The sequence below is a fragment of the Ornithorhynchus anatinus genome, chromosome 11 (assembly GCF_004115215.2).
Source record: "Ornithorhynchus anatinus isolate Pmale09 chromosome 11, mOrnAna1.pri.v4, whole genome shotgun sequence".
Classification (NCBI taxonomy): domain Eukaryota; kingdom Metazoa; phylum Chordata; class Mammalia; order Monotremata; family Ornithorhynchidae; genus Ornithorhynchus; species Ornithorhynchus anatinus.
The window spans coordinates 53,586,188-53,600,663 of NC_041738.1; the positions used below are offsets into that span (position 1 = coordinate 53,586,188).

The 14,476-nt window shown below is 49.6% G+C and overlaps 1 protein-coding gene across 2 annotated transcripts in view; it reads right to left on the minus strand.

Annotated features, from left to right (window-relative positions):
• Positions 1-14,476, minus strand: part of CBL (Cbl proto-oncogene) — a 63,636-nt gene that overhangs the window by 10,344 nt on the left and 38,816 nt on the right. For both annotated transcript variants that reach the window (XM_029075083.2, XM_029075081.2), the window contains exons 3-7: positions 5,204-5,350; positions 4,141-4,297; positions 3,059-3,180; positions 2,128-2,265; positions 95-182 (exon numbers count right to left, since the gene is read on the minus strand). In XM_029075083.2, coding sequence (XP_028930916.1) covers positions 95-182; positions 2,128-2,265; positions 3,059-3,180; positions 4,141-4,297; positions 5,204-5,350 — 652 coding nt within the window. The remainder of the gene's footprint in view (positions 1-94; positions 183-2,127; positions 2,266-3,058; positions 3,181-4,140; positions 4,298-5,203; positions 5,351-14,476) is intronic.

The window sequence follows — 14,476 nt, forward strand, 5'->3', positions numbered from 1 at the left end:
CGACCAGCCAGAGCCGTCGGCCTCCCTGGCCAGCAGCCTCGGCGGCTGAGCCGACGACGTCGAGACCCCCGGTGTCCCGGGGTCCTCCACTCACCTGGGTGACTTTGATGTGGTCCTGAGGCGTAGGCTCACACAAGCCCGTCAGGTCAGGATTCTGATTCCGCCCATCGGGAAACAAATAGCTTTAAAACAAAGCAAGACTCATGCTCATTCTCCACCTTTGGAAACCACGGCTTTTCATTGCCTGTGGCCTCGTTTCCCGCCAAAACCCGGAGGCCGGTTTAGAGGTTTCATTCATTCGATCATTCGATCGTATTCATCGAAAGCTTACTGTTTGCCGCCACTGTGCTAAGCGCTTGGGAGAGTACAATTTAATAATAAACAGACCTGTTCCCCGTCCACAACGAGCGGTTTTGGCTTGGGGACTTTGGAACAGATACAAAACTGTCGGGGAAAGCGAGGATCGGGAATCGGCTTCCTGGCAGTGGCTTCTCTGTGAAATGGCACACTCCATTCGAAGTAGGAAAATGTTGCGTGGGGCGGGGGGGCGGTGCAGGAATGAACCCCATGGGAAATGCCTGGTGCCACAGAAAGGGTAAAATGAGCCAGGGTGGTCCCAGGGAGAAAGAGACAGACACCACCCTCCCGGGTTCAGCGCAGGAGGAGGAGCTTCTGTTTTGGGTTCTGCGGAGAGCATTAAGCAGTGGCTTCTAATTCCAACTGCAGCTTCTTTTGGGACCAAAGGGAGCCACTATCCTGACTTCGCTACTGGGGCGAACAGCCCAGAAACCCAACTGGAGAGCAGGAGGACCCCGTCCCAGACACTGGGGACACCCCCTGGAGACCTGCAAGTCTCCCATGGGCCTGGGGCTCGGGGTGGGTCTGCGCGCACGGTTAGTAAGGAAGATGGGCTGGAAGGGGAGCTGTCTGACGATACCCAATCTCTGCGAGAGAAAAAGAGCCAACGGCCAACAAGACCCTTCACAGAATTTATCTGAGATAAAGTACTTAATTCCACAGAATTGACAGATGGGTTTTGTACAACCACATGAAAGACCGTTTTAATACTACGTTATTAGTATTAGGAAGAGAAGCAGCACGGCCTAGTGGATAGAGCATGGGCCTGGGAGTCAGAAGGACCTGGTTTCTAACCCCAGCTCTGCCAGCTTAATAATAATAATAATAAAAAATAATAATAATAATAGTATTTGTTAAGCACTATACACCGAGCGCTGATCTAAGCACTGGGGTAGATACAGGGTAATCAGGTTGGACACAAGTCCTTGTCCCACACGGGATTCGCAGTCTTAATCTCCATTTTACAGACGAGGTAACTGAGGTACCAAGAAGTGAAGTGACTTGCCCAAGGTCACACAGCAGACACGTGGCAGAGCCGGGATCAGAACTCACATCTTCTGACATCCAGGACCATCTTCTTTCCACTGGGCCACGCTGCTTCCCACTTTCATTCAATAGTATTTATTGAGCGCTATGTGCAGAGCACTGTACTAGGCACTTGGAATGTACAATACGGCAACAGAGAGAGACAATCCCTGCCCAATGACGGGCTCACAGTCTCTATCTGCTGTGTGACCTTGGACAAGCCACTTGACTTCTCTATATGGATCACAGACTGTGTCCTCCCTGATGTATCTACCGCAGGGCTTAGTTCTGTGCCTGGCACAAAGTGAGCTCTTAACAAATACCATTTAAAATAAATAAAAAGGCTAACGACCCTCGCTGTGACCAAGGGGATCACAATTGCTATGATACTGCTGTAAATGTGGGAAGGGGTTGGGGAAAATTGGGCAAACGGATTCTATTTTTTTAGGGGGGGAATCCTGCATTTTCAAGAGGAGGCAAGGACGATCACTTGCCCACCGAAACTGAAAGAGCTAAGGAACCACTGAACCCTAGCACGCCAAAGTCCTTAAGAAAGAACAAAAACAAAACAAAAACTCCCCAGGGGAACCGAAGAAAGGCAAAGGTCAAACCAATCCACCTGATTCAGGGGCCGTCTGGGGCTCAAACATTCATAAGAATGTGGAGCAAAGAGTTTAGTGTCAGGGACGTGATACAGCCTGGTAGATCCAAGTCCCTACTGGATGGTAAACAGAGGTTACTCACAAGCCTTCCCTGAAGCCATCGATCAATGCTTGGAAGAGAGGTTTATTGTGGGGGATCGTCTGGAGAATGTTCCCGTCAGCAGTGACGTAGCCAATGGCCCACTGACCCAGGCGAGTGCAGCTCAATCGGAAAATGTAACTGAGGAGAGAAACAGCAAGCTTCAGTCTCATTTGTATATATTTTTATTACCCTATTTATTTTGTTAATGAGGTGTCCATCCCCTTGATTCTATTTATCGTGATTATGTTGTCTTGTTTTTGTCCGTCTGTCTCCCCCGATTAGACTGTGAGCCTGTCATTGGGCAGGGATTGTCTCTATCTGTTGCCGAATTGTACATTCCCAGCGCTTAATACAGTGCTCTGCACATAGTAAACTCTCAATAAATACTACTGAATGAATGAATGAATGGTGGGATGAGGGTGAGGAGGTACCACCTTCGAGAAACATTCATTCTTTCATTCAATCCTACTTATTGAGTGCTTACGGTGTGCAGAGCACTGTACTAAGTGCTTGGGAGAGCACAATACAACAGTAAACAGACACGTTCCCTGCCCACAATGAGCTTACAGTCTTGGGACCCGGGGGAGAGACGGACATCAATACAAATAAATAAATTACAGATATGTACTTAAGTGCTGTGGGATTGGTGGGGGGCATTTTCTGACTCCCAGACTGAAGGCAAAGGGCAGATGAGCCCAATATTCCCAACTGTTTGGAAAATCCCGACCCGTTTCGCCTCTTTACCGAAGCCCGCCGACAGCATCCCCTCCTGGATGCCCAAAGAGCTCCAGGACAGACCAGCAGAACCTTGGCAGGGGGAGCACGGCTCGGCAGAGGCCAAGAGAAAACCAAAGTTGATTGAGCCAACCCTTAAACCGGGGCGGCGGGTGGAGAAGAGGGGGAAGCTAGAGGGAGAGGAGCGAGGACAGACCTGCCAGGCTTGTGAATGAATTTCTGGAGCCGAGCTTTCACCTCGTCGTATGTCAGGAAAGCCATGTAACCAGGGTGAGTCACAGCGAGACTGTTCCAGTTCCTGAGCAGAGAGGACCACGGCTAAAGGAACGAAAAGAGTGATGACAGATCATGCAGCCTAAAGTCCACAGCCTGGCCCTCTGAGGGGAATAGAGCGGGTTTAAGGCAGGGGCGTTAATAATAATAATAATAATCTAATTACGATATTTATTAAGCACTTCCTATATGCCAGGCACTGTACTAAGCGCTGGGATGGATACAAACAAATCGGATTGGACACAGTCCCTATCCCACGTGGGGCTCACAGTCGCAAAAGCAGAGTGACTCAGTGGAAAGAGCCCGGGCTTGGGAGTCAGGGGTTGTGGGTCCTGGCTCCGCCTCTTGTCAGCTGTGTGACCCCGGGCAAATCACTTCACTTCTCTGCACCTCAGTTACCTCATCTGTAAAATGGGGGTGAAGACTGTGAGCCCCATGTGGGACAACCTGATTACCTTGTATCTACTTCAGCGCTTAGAACAGTGCTTGGCACATAGTAAGCGTTTAACAAATACCATCATTATGATTATAGATGAGGTAAGATTATAGATGAGGTAACTGAGGCACAGATAAGTGAGGTGACTTGCCCAAGGTCACTCAGCAGACAAGGGGCGGAGCCGGGAGCACCACCAAGGGAAAACCAATACCTGGGAGATGGGGGCGGAGGATGGGAAGCCAGGAAAGGCCAGGAGGGAAGTGCTACGTTATGCACGAGAATCTAGATCAAACACCGGGCGTTTTGAAGTCAGCTCTAAAATCTGCCCGAGGAGAGGTGGGAGGTTTAAGCACCGGTGGGGTCTGACTAGAAGCCGAGAAACCCGGGAAACTGTACAAGAAACTTCAGCCGAACCAAATCACCACATGGGAGGAGCGTGTCTCTAAGGAGCCAACTCAGCCTCTGGTGAGGATGCCCTCGTCCGCCGTTCCACTGCAAGATGTGGAATTTGAAAAAAGGCAGAACGGCCGTTTAGAACGGTTGACAAGAGTCAGCTGCTTCGGACCTACCTGAAAGAGCCGGGTGAAGATGTCAAACTCGAAGACCGAAATGTAGTCGTTGCACGTCAGGTCGATGGTGGACTTCAGGGCCATGGCCTCCAGCCCGGAGCTGATGGGATGCACCTCGTGCAAGGCCTGGCGGAAGCTCTTCCAGGGAACTATGGTCCTGGAAAAGAGAGAGCCCCGGGGTCCCAGATGACGACTCCAGCCTGCTCTGCGGAAAGGCGTCAGTGGTGGAACCAACCTGATCTAGGAAACGCCGGCTTCTTAAAAGCGATCTGAATCGTCCTTGGGGTGCTACTGTGTTTGTCTCCGGGGTGGAAAGGGCGAGGGAAGAGGGAGTGAGGGAACAACTTATCAGCTTTCCAAGCGCTACTTGCCGGCAGAAGACACATTCCACTGTTCTCTTACGGCTGTCAAACTATTCCAGCCCCGCTGACCACTTCTTTTACGACTTGTTTTTTTTTTTTTAACGCCATCTGTTAAGTGCTTAGTGTGTATCAAGCACTGGGGAAGCAGCGTGGCTCAGTGGAAAGAGCCTGGGCTTTGGAGTCAGAGGTCATGGGTTCGACTCCCGGCTCTGCCACTTGTCGGCTGAGTGACTGTGGGCAAGTCACTTAACTTCTCTGTGCCTCAGCTACCTCATCTGTAAAACGGGGATTAAGACTGTGAGCCTCATGTGGGACAACCTGATTACCTTGTACCTACCCCAGCACTTAGAACGGTGCTCTGCACATAGTAAGCGCTTAACAAATACCAACTTTTTTTTTTTCTAAGCGTTGAGGTGGATACAAGTTAATCATGACATGGCTAAGGCTCGCCCCAGACAAAATTAACCGGGTCTACTCTGTACGAAATGGTTCGTTGAACAAGGATTTGCCAGAGCTAGGGTTTACGGGGGACATTTTCTGCTTCAATTTCCCTTTCTTTATGCTTGCGCATCATAACCTAGCCCTGGCCAAGAGCTCTGAACCAGCGCGGTTGTACACGTTGATTTTGTAACTACTTGCAAACGTTCGCTGCAAAAGATCGATTCTTCCCCGGCCTACCCAGAGCAGGCAAAGTTACTTACTTTTCTCCGAACGCTTTCCTCCAAAATTCTGCCGCGTCTGCTTTGGTAATACGAAATGTGTCTCCCTGAAAGAGTCCACTGGGGAAAATGCCTTTGAGTTCTGCCAGCATGTGGCTGAAGATGAGGGAGAGTTTGGTCAGGTTTCGCCTACAAATGATTAAGAAGGCAAGATTTACAAACCAAAATAAAGATATTTCCCACGTAAACGCATCTCCCCATCAGTACACTGGGAAGAGTTTGAGGGAACCCGGATATGATTCCATAAGATGTTCCCCCCAAAAGACAAACATCTTTTAAAGATCTGTTGGGCAGGGAAAAGTTATCAAATATGGGTGAGTAAGCTTGTGGTGAGGAGGCCACAAGCACATATACACACAAATACACACACCAAATACTCTAGCTGTCTTCAAACTAAATATTCTCTCATCTAATATTACTTATTAAGCACCTGCCCTGTGCCAAGAATTATGCTAAGCATTGTACGCTCCTTGTGGGCAGGGAACGTGTCTCCCAAAATCACCGTTTTATTTTCTCCCAAGTGCCTCGTACAGTGTTCGGTAGCCAATAAGGGTTCAATAAATACCACTGATTGATCGGTTGGGGTGGACACGGACGCTGTCCCACATGGGGTCGCCATCTAAAAGACAAAGAGCACGTACCTGCCCCCATTTTTCAGATGAGGAAACTGAGGCCCAGAAAGGATAACTGACTTGCCTACGGTCACACAGCAGGTCAGAGGCAGAGCTGGGACTAGAACCTTGGTCTCCTGGGTCCCCACACTCCGTGCCCTTTCCATCGAGCCATGCTGGCTCATCTCTGTTTTAAAGGGGTTGGTGGAAGAGAAAGTAGGCAGAGCTGCTCTGTTCTGTTTGGAAGAGTGATAATCCATTACCCCGAGCAAATGCTGAGGAATGAGAGACGCTTCTCCTGCCATTATCCAAACACAAGCTGAAGGGTGGATGAGGAAGACGAATCTCAGTTCTCCCAATTTCAGCAGATGAAGCTTGCCAGTTTGGAAGCTCTGGTGTATGTAATACTTAGCTGACATTAAACAATTATACTCTTTCCCCTTCGCATCAGTCCTGATCACCGCTTCAAGGCACTTCATCAGAGTATTCTCTCTCTCTCTCTCTCTCCCCCACCACACCCCACCTTCCTCTTCCGCTCTTCCAGGAGAAAGAGCCCGGACCTGGGTTCTGATTCTGGCTCCACCATTTGCCCTAGGCAAGTCATGTAACTTCTCCGTGCCTCAGTTTCCTCCTCTGTAAAATGGGGATTAAATACCTGCTCTCCCTCCCATTTAAGACTGTAACCTGATGGGGCCAGGGCCTGTGTCCGGCCTGATTACCTCATATCTACCCCAACATAATTCAATGCTTGGCCCGTAGTAAGCACTTAAATACCCTATTTATTATTATTATTCTCCTACTGTACGCCGACTCGCACACTTCATTCCACTGAGGCTAATCTACTCACTGTCCTCCCGCATCTTTCTAGCCAGCAACCTTCCTCCTCCGGAGGGGAACTCTTTCCCTATTCACACCTCGCAGACCACTGCTCTCCCCAACTTTAAAGCCCTCTGATATCACACCTCCTCTAGGTGGCTTTTCTTGATGACTCTCTCCACCCTCATAACTACCACTGAACCACCTAAACCTTCCCCATCATACTGCCTATGTATATATCTTTTTTATGGTATTTATTATGCTCTTACTATGTGCCAGGCACTCTACTAAGTGCTGGGGTAGATACAAGCTAATCGGGTTGGACACGGTCCATGTCCTACGTGGGGCTCACAGTCTTAAATCCCATTTTACAGATGAGGTAACTGAGGCACAGAGGTTAAATGACTTATCCAAGGTCACACGGCAGACATGTGGCAGAGCCAGGATTAGAACCCACATCCCCTGACTCCCAGGGCCGTGCTCTTCGGACTAGGCCACGCTGCTTCCCTATTACTTCCTCTTACATGTAATTCAGAAAAGCCAGTTCACAATTAGAGGTGGAAAATAACATGACAGCTGCCGACAGCAGGAGTTGGGAAGGACAGATAAATAGGTTTGTGGAAATGAGTGAGCGCCAAGAATACGCACAGGTGGTCAGGGTGGCTGTTGGGTGGTCCTGACTTGAGGGAAGACGGAGCTGAATCGGAGAGGGCCTCCAGACAGAGGTGGGATTAAGAGGAGGCCCTCGAAGCCGGGGAGAGCCGGCGCCTGTCGGAATTACGGGGAAGAGAGGAGGGAGGGCAGGCGTGCGGGGCCGGGGGCAGAGTCAAGAATGGGGTACGGCAAGAAGGCGAGCTCGGGAGGCACGTAACCTACTTTCGGTGCGGAAAATCTACAGGCCAGTTTCCTGTAAAACCGGAACTGGAAAAGATCCGTTTCACTGCCTCCGAAGCTTGTGAGGGAGAGTTCTCAGGGAAAATAATGACGACCGTGAAACTGGAGTCCCTCGACAAGTTGCAGTGCGGGCCAGGATGCATTCAGCAGTCTTTGCCACATGCTTTGTTGGGGCGTGAAGTTGAGGAGGGAGAGAGGGGAGGGCTCTTCCTGAGCTCACAACAGGTGCCTGCCTTTTGCTGCTGGTGAATACACGCACACCTATCTCACCGCAAAAATAAGCAGTTACTTGGCTTACACTTTACCATTTGATGCAGTATCAAAGCTGGATCGTAAGACCATAAATACAGGTGCACCTACCTAAAAAGGTAGGATGCTGACAGTGGTCATTACCCCATCACCATTACTTCAAACACGCCAACCACAAATGACACTTTCCTGCCGGCAGAACAAATTTCACTTGAAATTCGAAGCCTTTCTGTGAAAAACCACAAGCATCTCAGTGATCGACTCTACTCTTCCTGACTGTCGCAGCGGGTTCCAGCGTCAACACCTGCAGCTCCACTTCAAAAGAGAGATTTCCCCCAGAGGTTCGGTTCAGTAGTTTACGGCGGGCTCGGGAGGCAGGTCCGGCAATTTCAATAAAACCCAAGGTGCTCATTAAGGAAGACTTTACAAACCTCCAGACTCAGCTACGTCCACGCGCGCGCTAATGAAATCAAGAGCTGACGAGGTAATTAAGCACTCCGTATATCGGGTAGAGAAAAGGAAAAGAGAAACATTTACAGAACTGGGTTGCCTCCCCGTGGAAAATGAAGCCCCCCACATTCAGCGAGGTAGTTTTATAGACATCATCATTATTAACAATAATAATAATAATAGTGGTATTTGTTAAGTGCCTGCTATTTGCGAAGCACCGTTCTAAGCGCTGAGGTACACAAGCGAATCAGGTTGTCCCACGAGGGGCTCACAGTCTTAATCCCCATTTTTACAGACAACTGTATTCTGGGAGCTAGTGGTGGGCAGGGAATGTGTTTAGTTCAGGAGTTTAGTACAGTGCTTTGCACACAGTAAGCGCTCAATAAATACGACTGAATGAATGTTTATTCGGAGTCAGAGGTCACGGGTTCTAAGCCCGACTCCGCCACTTGTCGGCTGTGTGACTTTGGGCAGGTCACTGGGCTTCTCTGTGCCTCAGGGACCTCATCTGTAAAATGGGATGAAGACTGTGAGCCCCACATGGGACAACCTCATTACCTTGTATCTACCCCAGTGCTTAGAACGGCGCTTGGCACATAGTAAGCGCTTAAGAAATACCATAATTATTATTATTATTGTACTGAACTCTCCCAAGCGTTTAGTACCATCCTCTGCACAATAAATGCGACTGATTGAAGTGTACGATCAAATCCTTCTGACCCTGTGGGGTTGAAGAGGGTGGACAGAAGCCGGGGTCCCGTGGGGCCGGACTCTTCTTACCGCCCCACGCCCTGAGGTTCTCTCACCTCCTCCTCCCACCTGTTCGAACCCTTGGGTGGGTTGTGGCCGCTGTGGGTAACCGATTCCTGTTTTAGCTTATTTTAATGACTCTGGGTCCTTCCCCATTCAGACTGCGAGTCCCTTGAGGGACAGGGACTGCGTCTGAATTGCCTGCCTCGCTCTCCACCCCAGCACTCAGCACAGTGCCCTGCACAAACTAAGCGATTAGCAAATACCAGCCTCTTAAAAACGCCCCCAACGTCACGGTTCACTCGGCCTGCAAGAGCACTTTTAGAAACAAAATTCAAGCCTGCAAATCCCGGTCAGCCAGGGTGCTGATATCGCCTGCCCTGATGATTCACATTTATGCATCCCGATCTCTATCTACACCCGTCAGACAATTTGACTGGGAAATTAGACAGCCAGGTCATGGTGCACGGCCAAGTCACTGCACCTTTTAAAACCTCTTAGAGAGGTAGGCTTCTTTCCTCCCTCTCTCTGCTAAAAGACAAGGGGCACTGCTAACCCTGGCTCAGAAGTGCCGGTCGCCCCAGAAATACCCGGTTAAGTTAGGCTACCAAATCCGGCCTCCACCGCAGAGAGTCCAAAGCCAGCAATGCTTCTAATCGACCCCTTAAGGAAGCACGGCTACACCCGGCTCAAATTTCTAACGTGGGTCCTCTTCGGCCCGGAGTGGGCTGTTCCCTTTCCGGCTTCCTGTTCTTTGGAAAAGTAAAGCCGTCGTGCAAAAATCCCATAGCAATCCTTGGGGAGGTGTTTAAATTATGCCAGCTACATTTCTAACTGGAAACTTTCATCATAAAACCAAAGCGACGTATCAAAATGACTCGCTTTTAAGCACGTTTGCACCGAACGGTGCCGGCCTGAAACTGTTCAAGCGATGGTCGGTCGATAAGTCCGTGGTATTTATCGAGTGCTTACTGTGTGTGGAGCAACTGGGCTTGGGAGAGTACAATATAAAAATAAACACAGTCCCTGCCCACAGTAAGCTTGCAGTCTAGAACACGGGGATGGGTCAGGTGGACGTAGAACTACACTTAAAATTATGCTGGGCGGTCACGGAAGAATCTTAAACCGTAAGCTCCTTGTGGGCAGGGATCATGTCTAATAGTAATTGTGGTGCTTGTTAAAAACCCCTAGTGGGCAGGGATCATGTCTGACAATAACTGTGGTGCTTGTTAAGCACTTACTGTGTGCCCGGCACTTTAATAATAATAATGTTGGTATTTGTTAAGCGCTTGCTATGTGCCGAGCACTGTTCTAAGTGCTGGAGTAGATACAGGGTAATCAGGTTGTCCCACGTGAGGCTCACAGTCTTAATCCCCATTTTACAGATGAGGTAACTGAGGCACCGAGAAGTTAAGTGATTTGCCCAGAGTCACACAGCTGTACTAAGCACTGGGGTAGATACAAGGTAATTGGGTTGGACACAGTCCCTGTTCCACCTGGGGCTCACGGTCTTAATCCCCATTTTACAGATGAGCTAACTGAGGCACAGAAGTGAAGTGAATTCCCCAAGGCCACACAGCAGACCAGTGGCGGAGCTGGGATTAGAACCCAGGTCCTCCTGACTCCCAGGCCCGTGCTCTATTCATTAGGTCATGCTGCTTCCCTAACCAACTAACTCTACTGTGTTGACCTCTCCCCTGTGCTTAGCCCAGTGCTCTGCATTCAGTAAGGACTTAATAGAAACCGTTGATTAACTGATTGGTCAAATGACACTTCACTTGATCACTTCAAAGCCATCCCAGAATCACTTAAAGCCAAGGGTTCTGAAAATAGGGCAGGGAACATGTCTGCCGATTCTTCCGGACTGTACTCTCTCGAGTGCGTCGTACGGTGCTCCGCACGTAGCAAGCGCTCAATAAATACCACCGATAGACTGACTGATGGAAAAGCTACACCAGGGAGACTGGGCCACGGGTAGGCCTGTGAACCCAAGAGCTTCAGGATCCCCCATCTCCCAGTTCCCCAAAGATACTGGTTTCTCAGAACCTGGACCTGGAAAACTGCACCAGATGAGAAGTTTCTGAATTTAACACCTCCTCCAGGAGGCCTTCCCTGATCAATCTCTCAACTCCCACCCTATCTGCCCCTCAGTTGACACTTCAGCACTTCCACATCACCTAGGCACTTGGGTACTCACTCCCCTCCCTTGGAGCACTTAGTACTTAGCTTTAAGCTCTTTTACTTCCCCCATGTGAAATTTACTTTAGGCTCCATCTTCGCTGCTTGATTCTCAGCTCCTTGAGGGCAGGGATCTTATCTACTGACTCTCTTGTACCTCCCCAAGGGCTTAGTTCCAAGCTCTATACAGAGTTAAGTGCTAAACAATTATTCTTGACTGATTGGTTGATTGTACCTTCCCCTTCCTCCTTTCCCCTCCTTGTCAAGAAGCAGCTTGGGCCAAGTGGATGGTTGGGCCCGGGCCTGGGAGTCAGAAGGCCATGGGTTCTAATTCCGGCTCTGCCACTTGTCTGCTGTGTGACCTTGGGCAAGTCACGTCACTTCTCTGGGCCTCAGTTACCCCATGTGGGGATTGAAAATGTCAACCCCTCCTGGGACAGGGACTGTGGCCAACCTGATTGGCTTGCATCCACCCCAGTGCTTAGTACGGTGCCTGGCACATCGTAAGCGCTTAACAAATACCAGAATTATCATTATTTGTCTCTCCCTTAAAAAGGCTTACAGGAAGGGTTGTGTTGCCCCAGCCAAAAGGGCCTGGAAAACGTTGCCGAGCCCCAGTCTGGCCGGGGGTGGTCCCTGGAGGGCAACAGCTCAGAAATCGAACTGCCGGCTTCCAACTCTCAATCGATCAATGGTATTTACTGAGTGCTTCCTGTGGGCAGAGACAGAAGGGGAGGGGAGTGCGGGGTCTGCATCTGGAGTCGTTACAGGTTGCTCTGTACGATCCTCTAGGGGAAAGCTGGCAGTGTCCAGAGATACGAACTCACTTTTTGGAAAGGCCCCGTGAAGATATCCTTCGGATGGCCTAAAGCTGTGCTTTCCAAAGTATTCAGGTCTTCTTGAAAAGAAGGGGTGTATCAAACAGCTAGAGTGGAAAAGGTGGCAAGCCAAGCTCAAATCTAATTTCTGACTTCCAGTCATTTCCCTTCCGGTGTTTATACAGGCATTATAACATTGAGGTCAGCAGGAAGTCTTTGCTTCACCTCGCTCCCCCCTCCTCCACGCACACCTTTTTTTTTTTTTTTAACTAGCTCAAAAACAGATTCAGTAAAGTCAAGGGTAGGCTCCTAAGTGACTGAGTAATCTCAAAACCAGAACTGACGTCTGTTAAATAACCAGTTAATGTCTAGTGAGTACCTGGGGTTGAGGGTGCTTAGAACAAGGTCCTCGAGGCACCAGAATACCTTTCAGCCTGAGAAGTACATTAACGCGGCAGGTTCTTCTCGTTCACATCCTGTCAGGCTGGGCTGCATTCGTTCCCCAAAACTGCTTGGCTTTGCCAGAGACTGAGTGATGGAGGCCCTGAGTAGTAATGCACTCAGTCATCCATTCAATCATATTTATTGAGCATTTACTGTGTGCAGAGCTCTGTACTAAGCACTTGAGAGAGTATAATACCACAATAAACACACACATTCACCACCCAAAACGAGCTTACAGTTTGGGGTGGGGGGGGAGAGACAAACGCCTATAAAAGTCCAAGTCAAAGCACAGAGAATCCATCCTTTCTCCTGAATTCCTGAAAACCAAATGCACTAAGCTGAACATGTGTTGCCTATCAATCAATCAATCAGTGGGAAGGTGGACGGGGGTGAGTTGACTGAGTGCTTTAAACCAGATGGTAAGGAGTTTCTTTCTGATGCAGAAAGGTGGGCAAATGGATTTTTCGAGCACTAACTGTGTGCACAGAACTGTACTAAGCGCTTGGGAGAGTACAGTAGAACAATAAACAGTCACATTCCCTGCCCATGATGAGCAGTCTAGAGGGGGAGATGGGCATTAATATACATAAATGACAGATATGGACATAAGTGCTGTGGGGCTGGAAGGAGGGATGAATAAAGTGAGTGGGCATATAATAAAAATAATAATAAGGCATTTGTTAAGTACTTACTATGCGCCAAGCACTGTTCTAAGCGCTGGGGAAAATACAGAGTAATCAGGTTGTCCCAAGTGGGGCTCACAGTCTTAATCCCCAATTTACAGATGAGGTGTCTGAGGCACAGAGAAGTTAAGTGACTTGCCCAAAGTCACAGAGCTGACCCGGGGTGGATCCAGGATTCGAATCCATGACCTCAGACTGCCCGGCCCATGCTCTTTCCACTATGCCACCGCTGCTTCCCATGAATATGTGCAACCACTGGAGGGTCTTGAGGAGTTGGGAGACGTGGACTGGATGGTTTTACAGAAAAGTGACCGGGGCAGCAGAGTGAAGTAAGAACCGGAGGGGGCAGAGACAAGGGGCAAGGAGGTCAGCGAGGAGGCAGATGCAGTAGTCCAGGTGGGCTAGGATAAGAGCTTGCATGGCTCAGTGGAAAGAGCCCGGGCTTGGAGTCAGAGGTCATGGGTTCTAATCCCGGCTCCGCCATCTGTCAGCTGTGTGACTTTGGGCAAGTCACTTCACTGCTCTGGGCCTCAGTTACCTCAACTGTAAAATGGGGGTTAAGACTGTGAGCCTCACGTGGGACAACCTGATTACCCTGTATCTACTCCAATGCTTAGAACAGTGCTTGGCACATAGTAAGACTTAACGAATACCAACATTATTATTATGATTATTAGCGCATCAGTAGCTTGGATGGAAAGGAATGGGCGGATTTTAGTGAGGTTATGAAGGTAAAACCGACAGGGAATGGTGATAAACTGAATATTCAACAGAATTTATTGAGAGCTTACTGTGTGCAAAGCACCGTACTAAGCACTTGGGAGAGTATGCTATAACAATAAAGACACATCCCCTACACACAACGAGCTTAAAGTCTAGAGGGGGAGAATACGTGGGTTGAAGGAGAGAGGTGGGTCGCCGGTGATGCCAAGGTAACGGGTTTGTCTGCACCGTCTACAGAGATGAGAAAGAGTTGGGGGAGGACGGGGTTTGGGTGGGAAGGTGAGGAGTTCGAACTCAGGCAGACGGGCAGAGCCCCTCCAGGTGCACGGTCCTCCTCTGCCGGTAGGGATAACACATCCGCGGAGCAGATTTAGTCTGTTTCAGCGGCGAAGTCCTGCAGGGACCTTTTGAACACAAAGAATTAAGAAGCAATTGAGAAGCCGCGTGGCCTGGTGGAAAGAACACGGGCCTGGGAGTCAGAGGACCGGGGTTCTAATCCCGGCTCCACCACCTGTCTGCTGTGTGATCACGGGCAAGGCACTTCCTTCTCTGTGCCTCAGTTACACCATCTGGGAAACGGGGATTAAGACCCCGTGAGCCCTTCGTGGGACAGGGACTGTGTCGAACCCGATCAGCTTG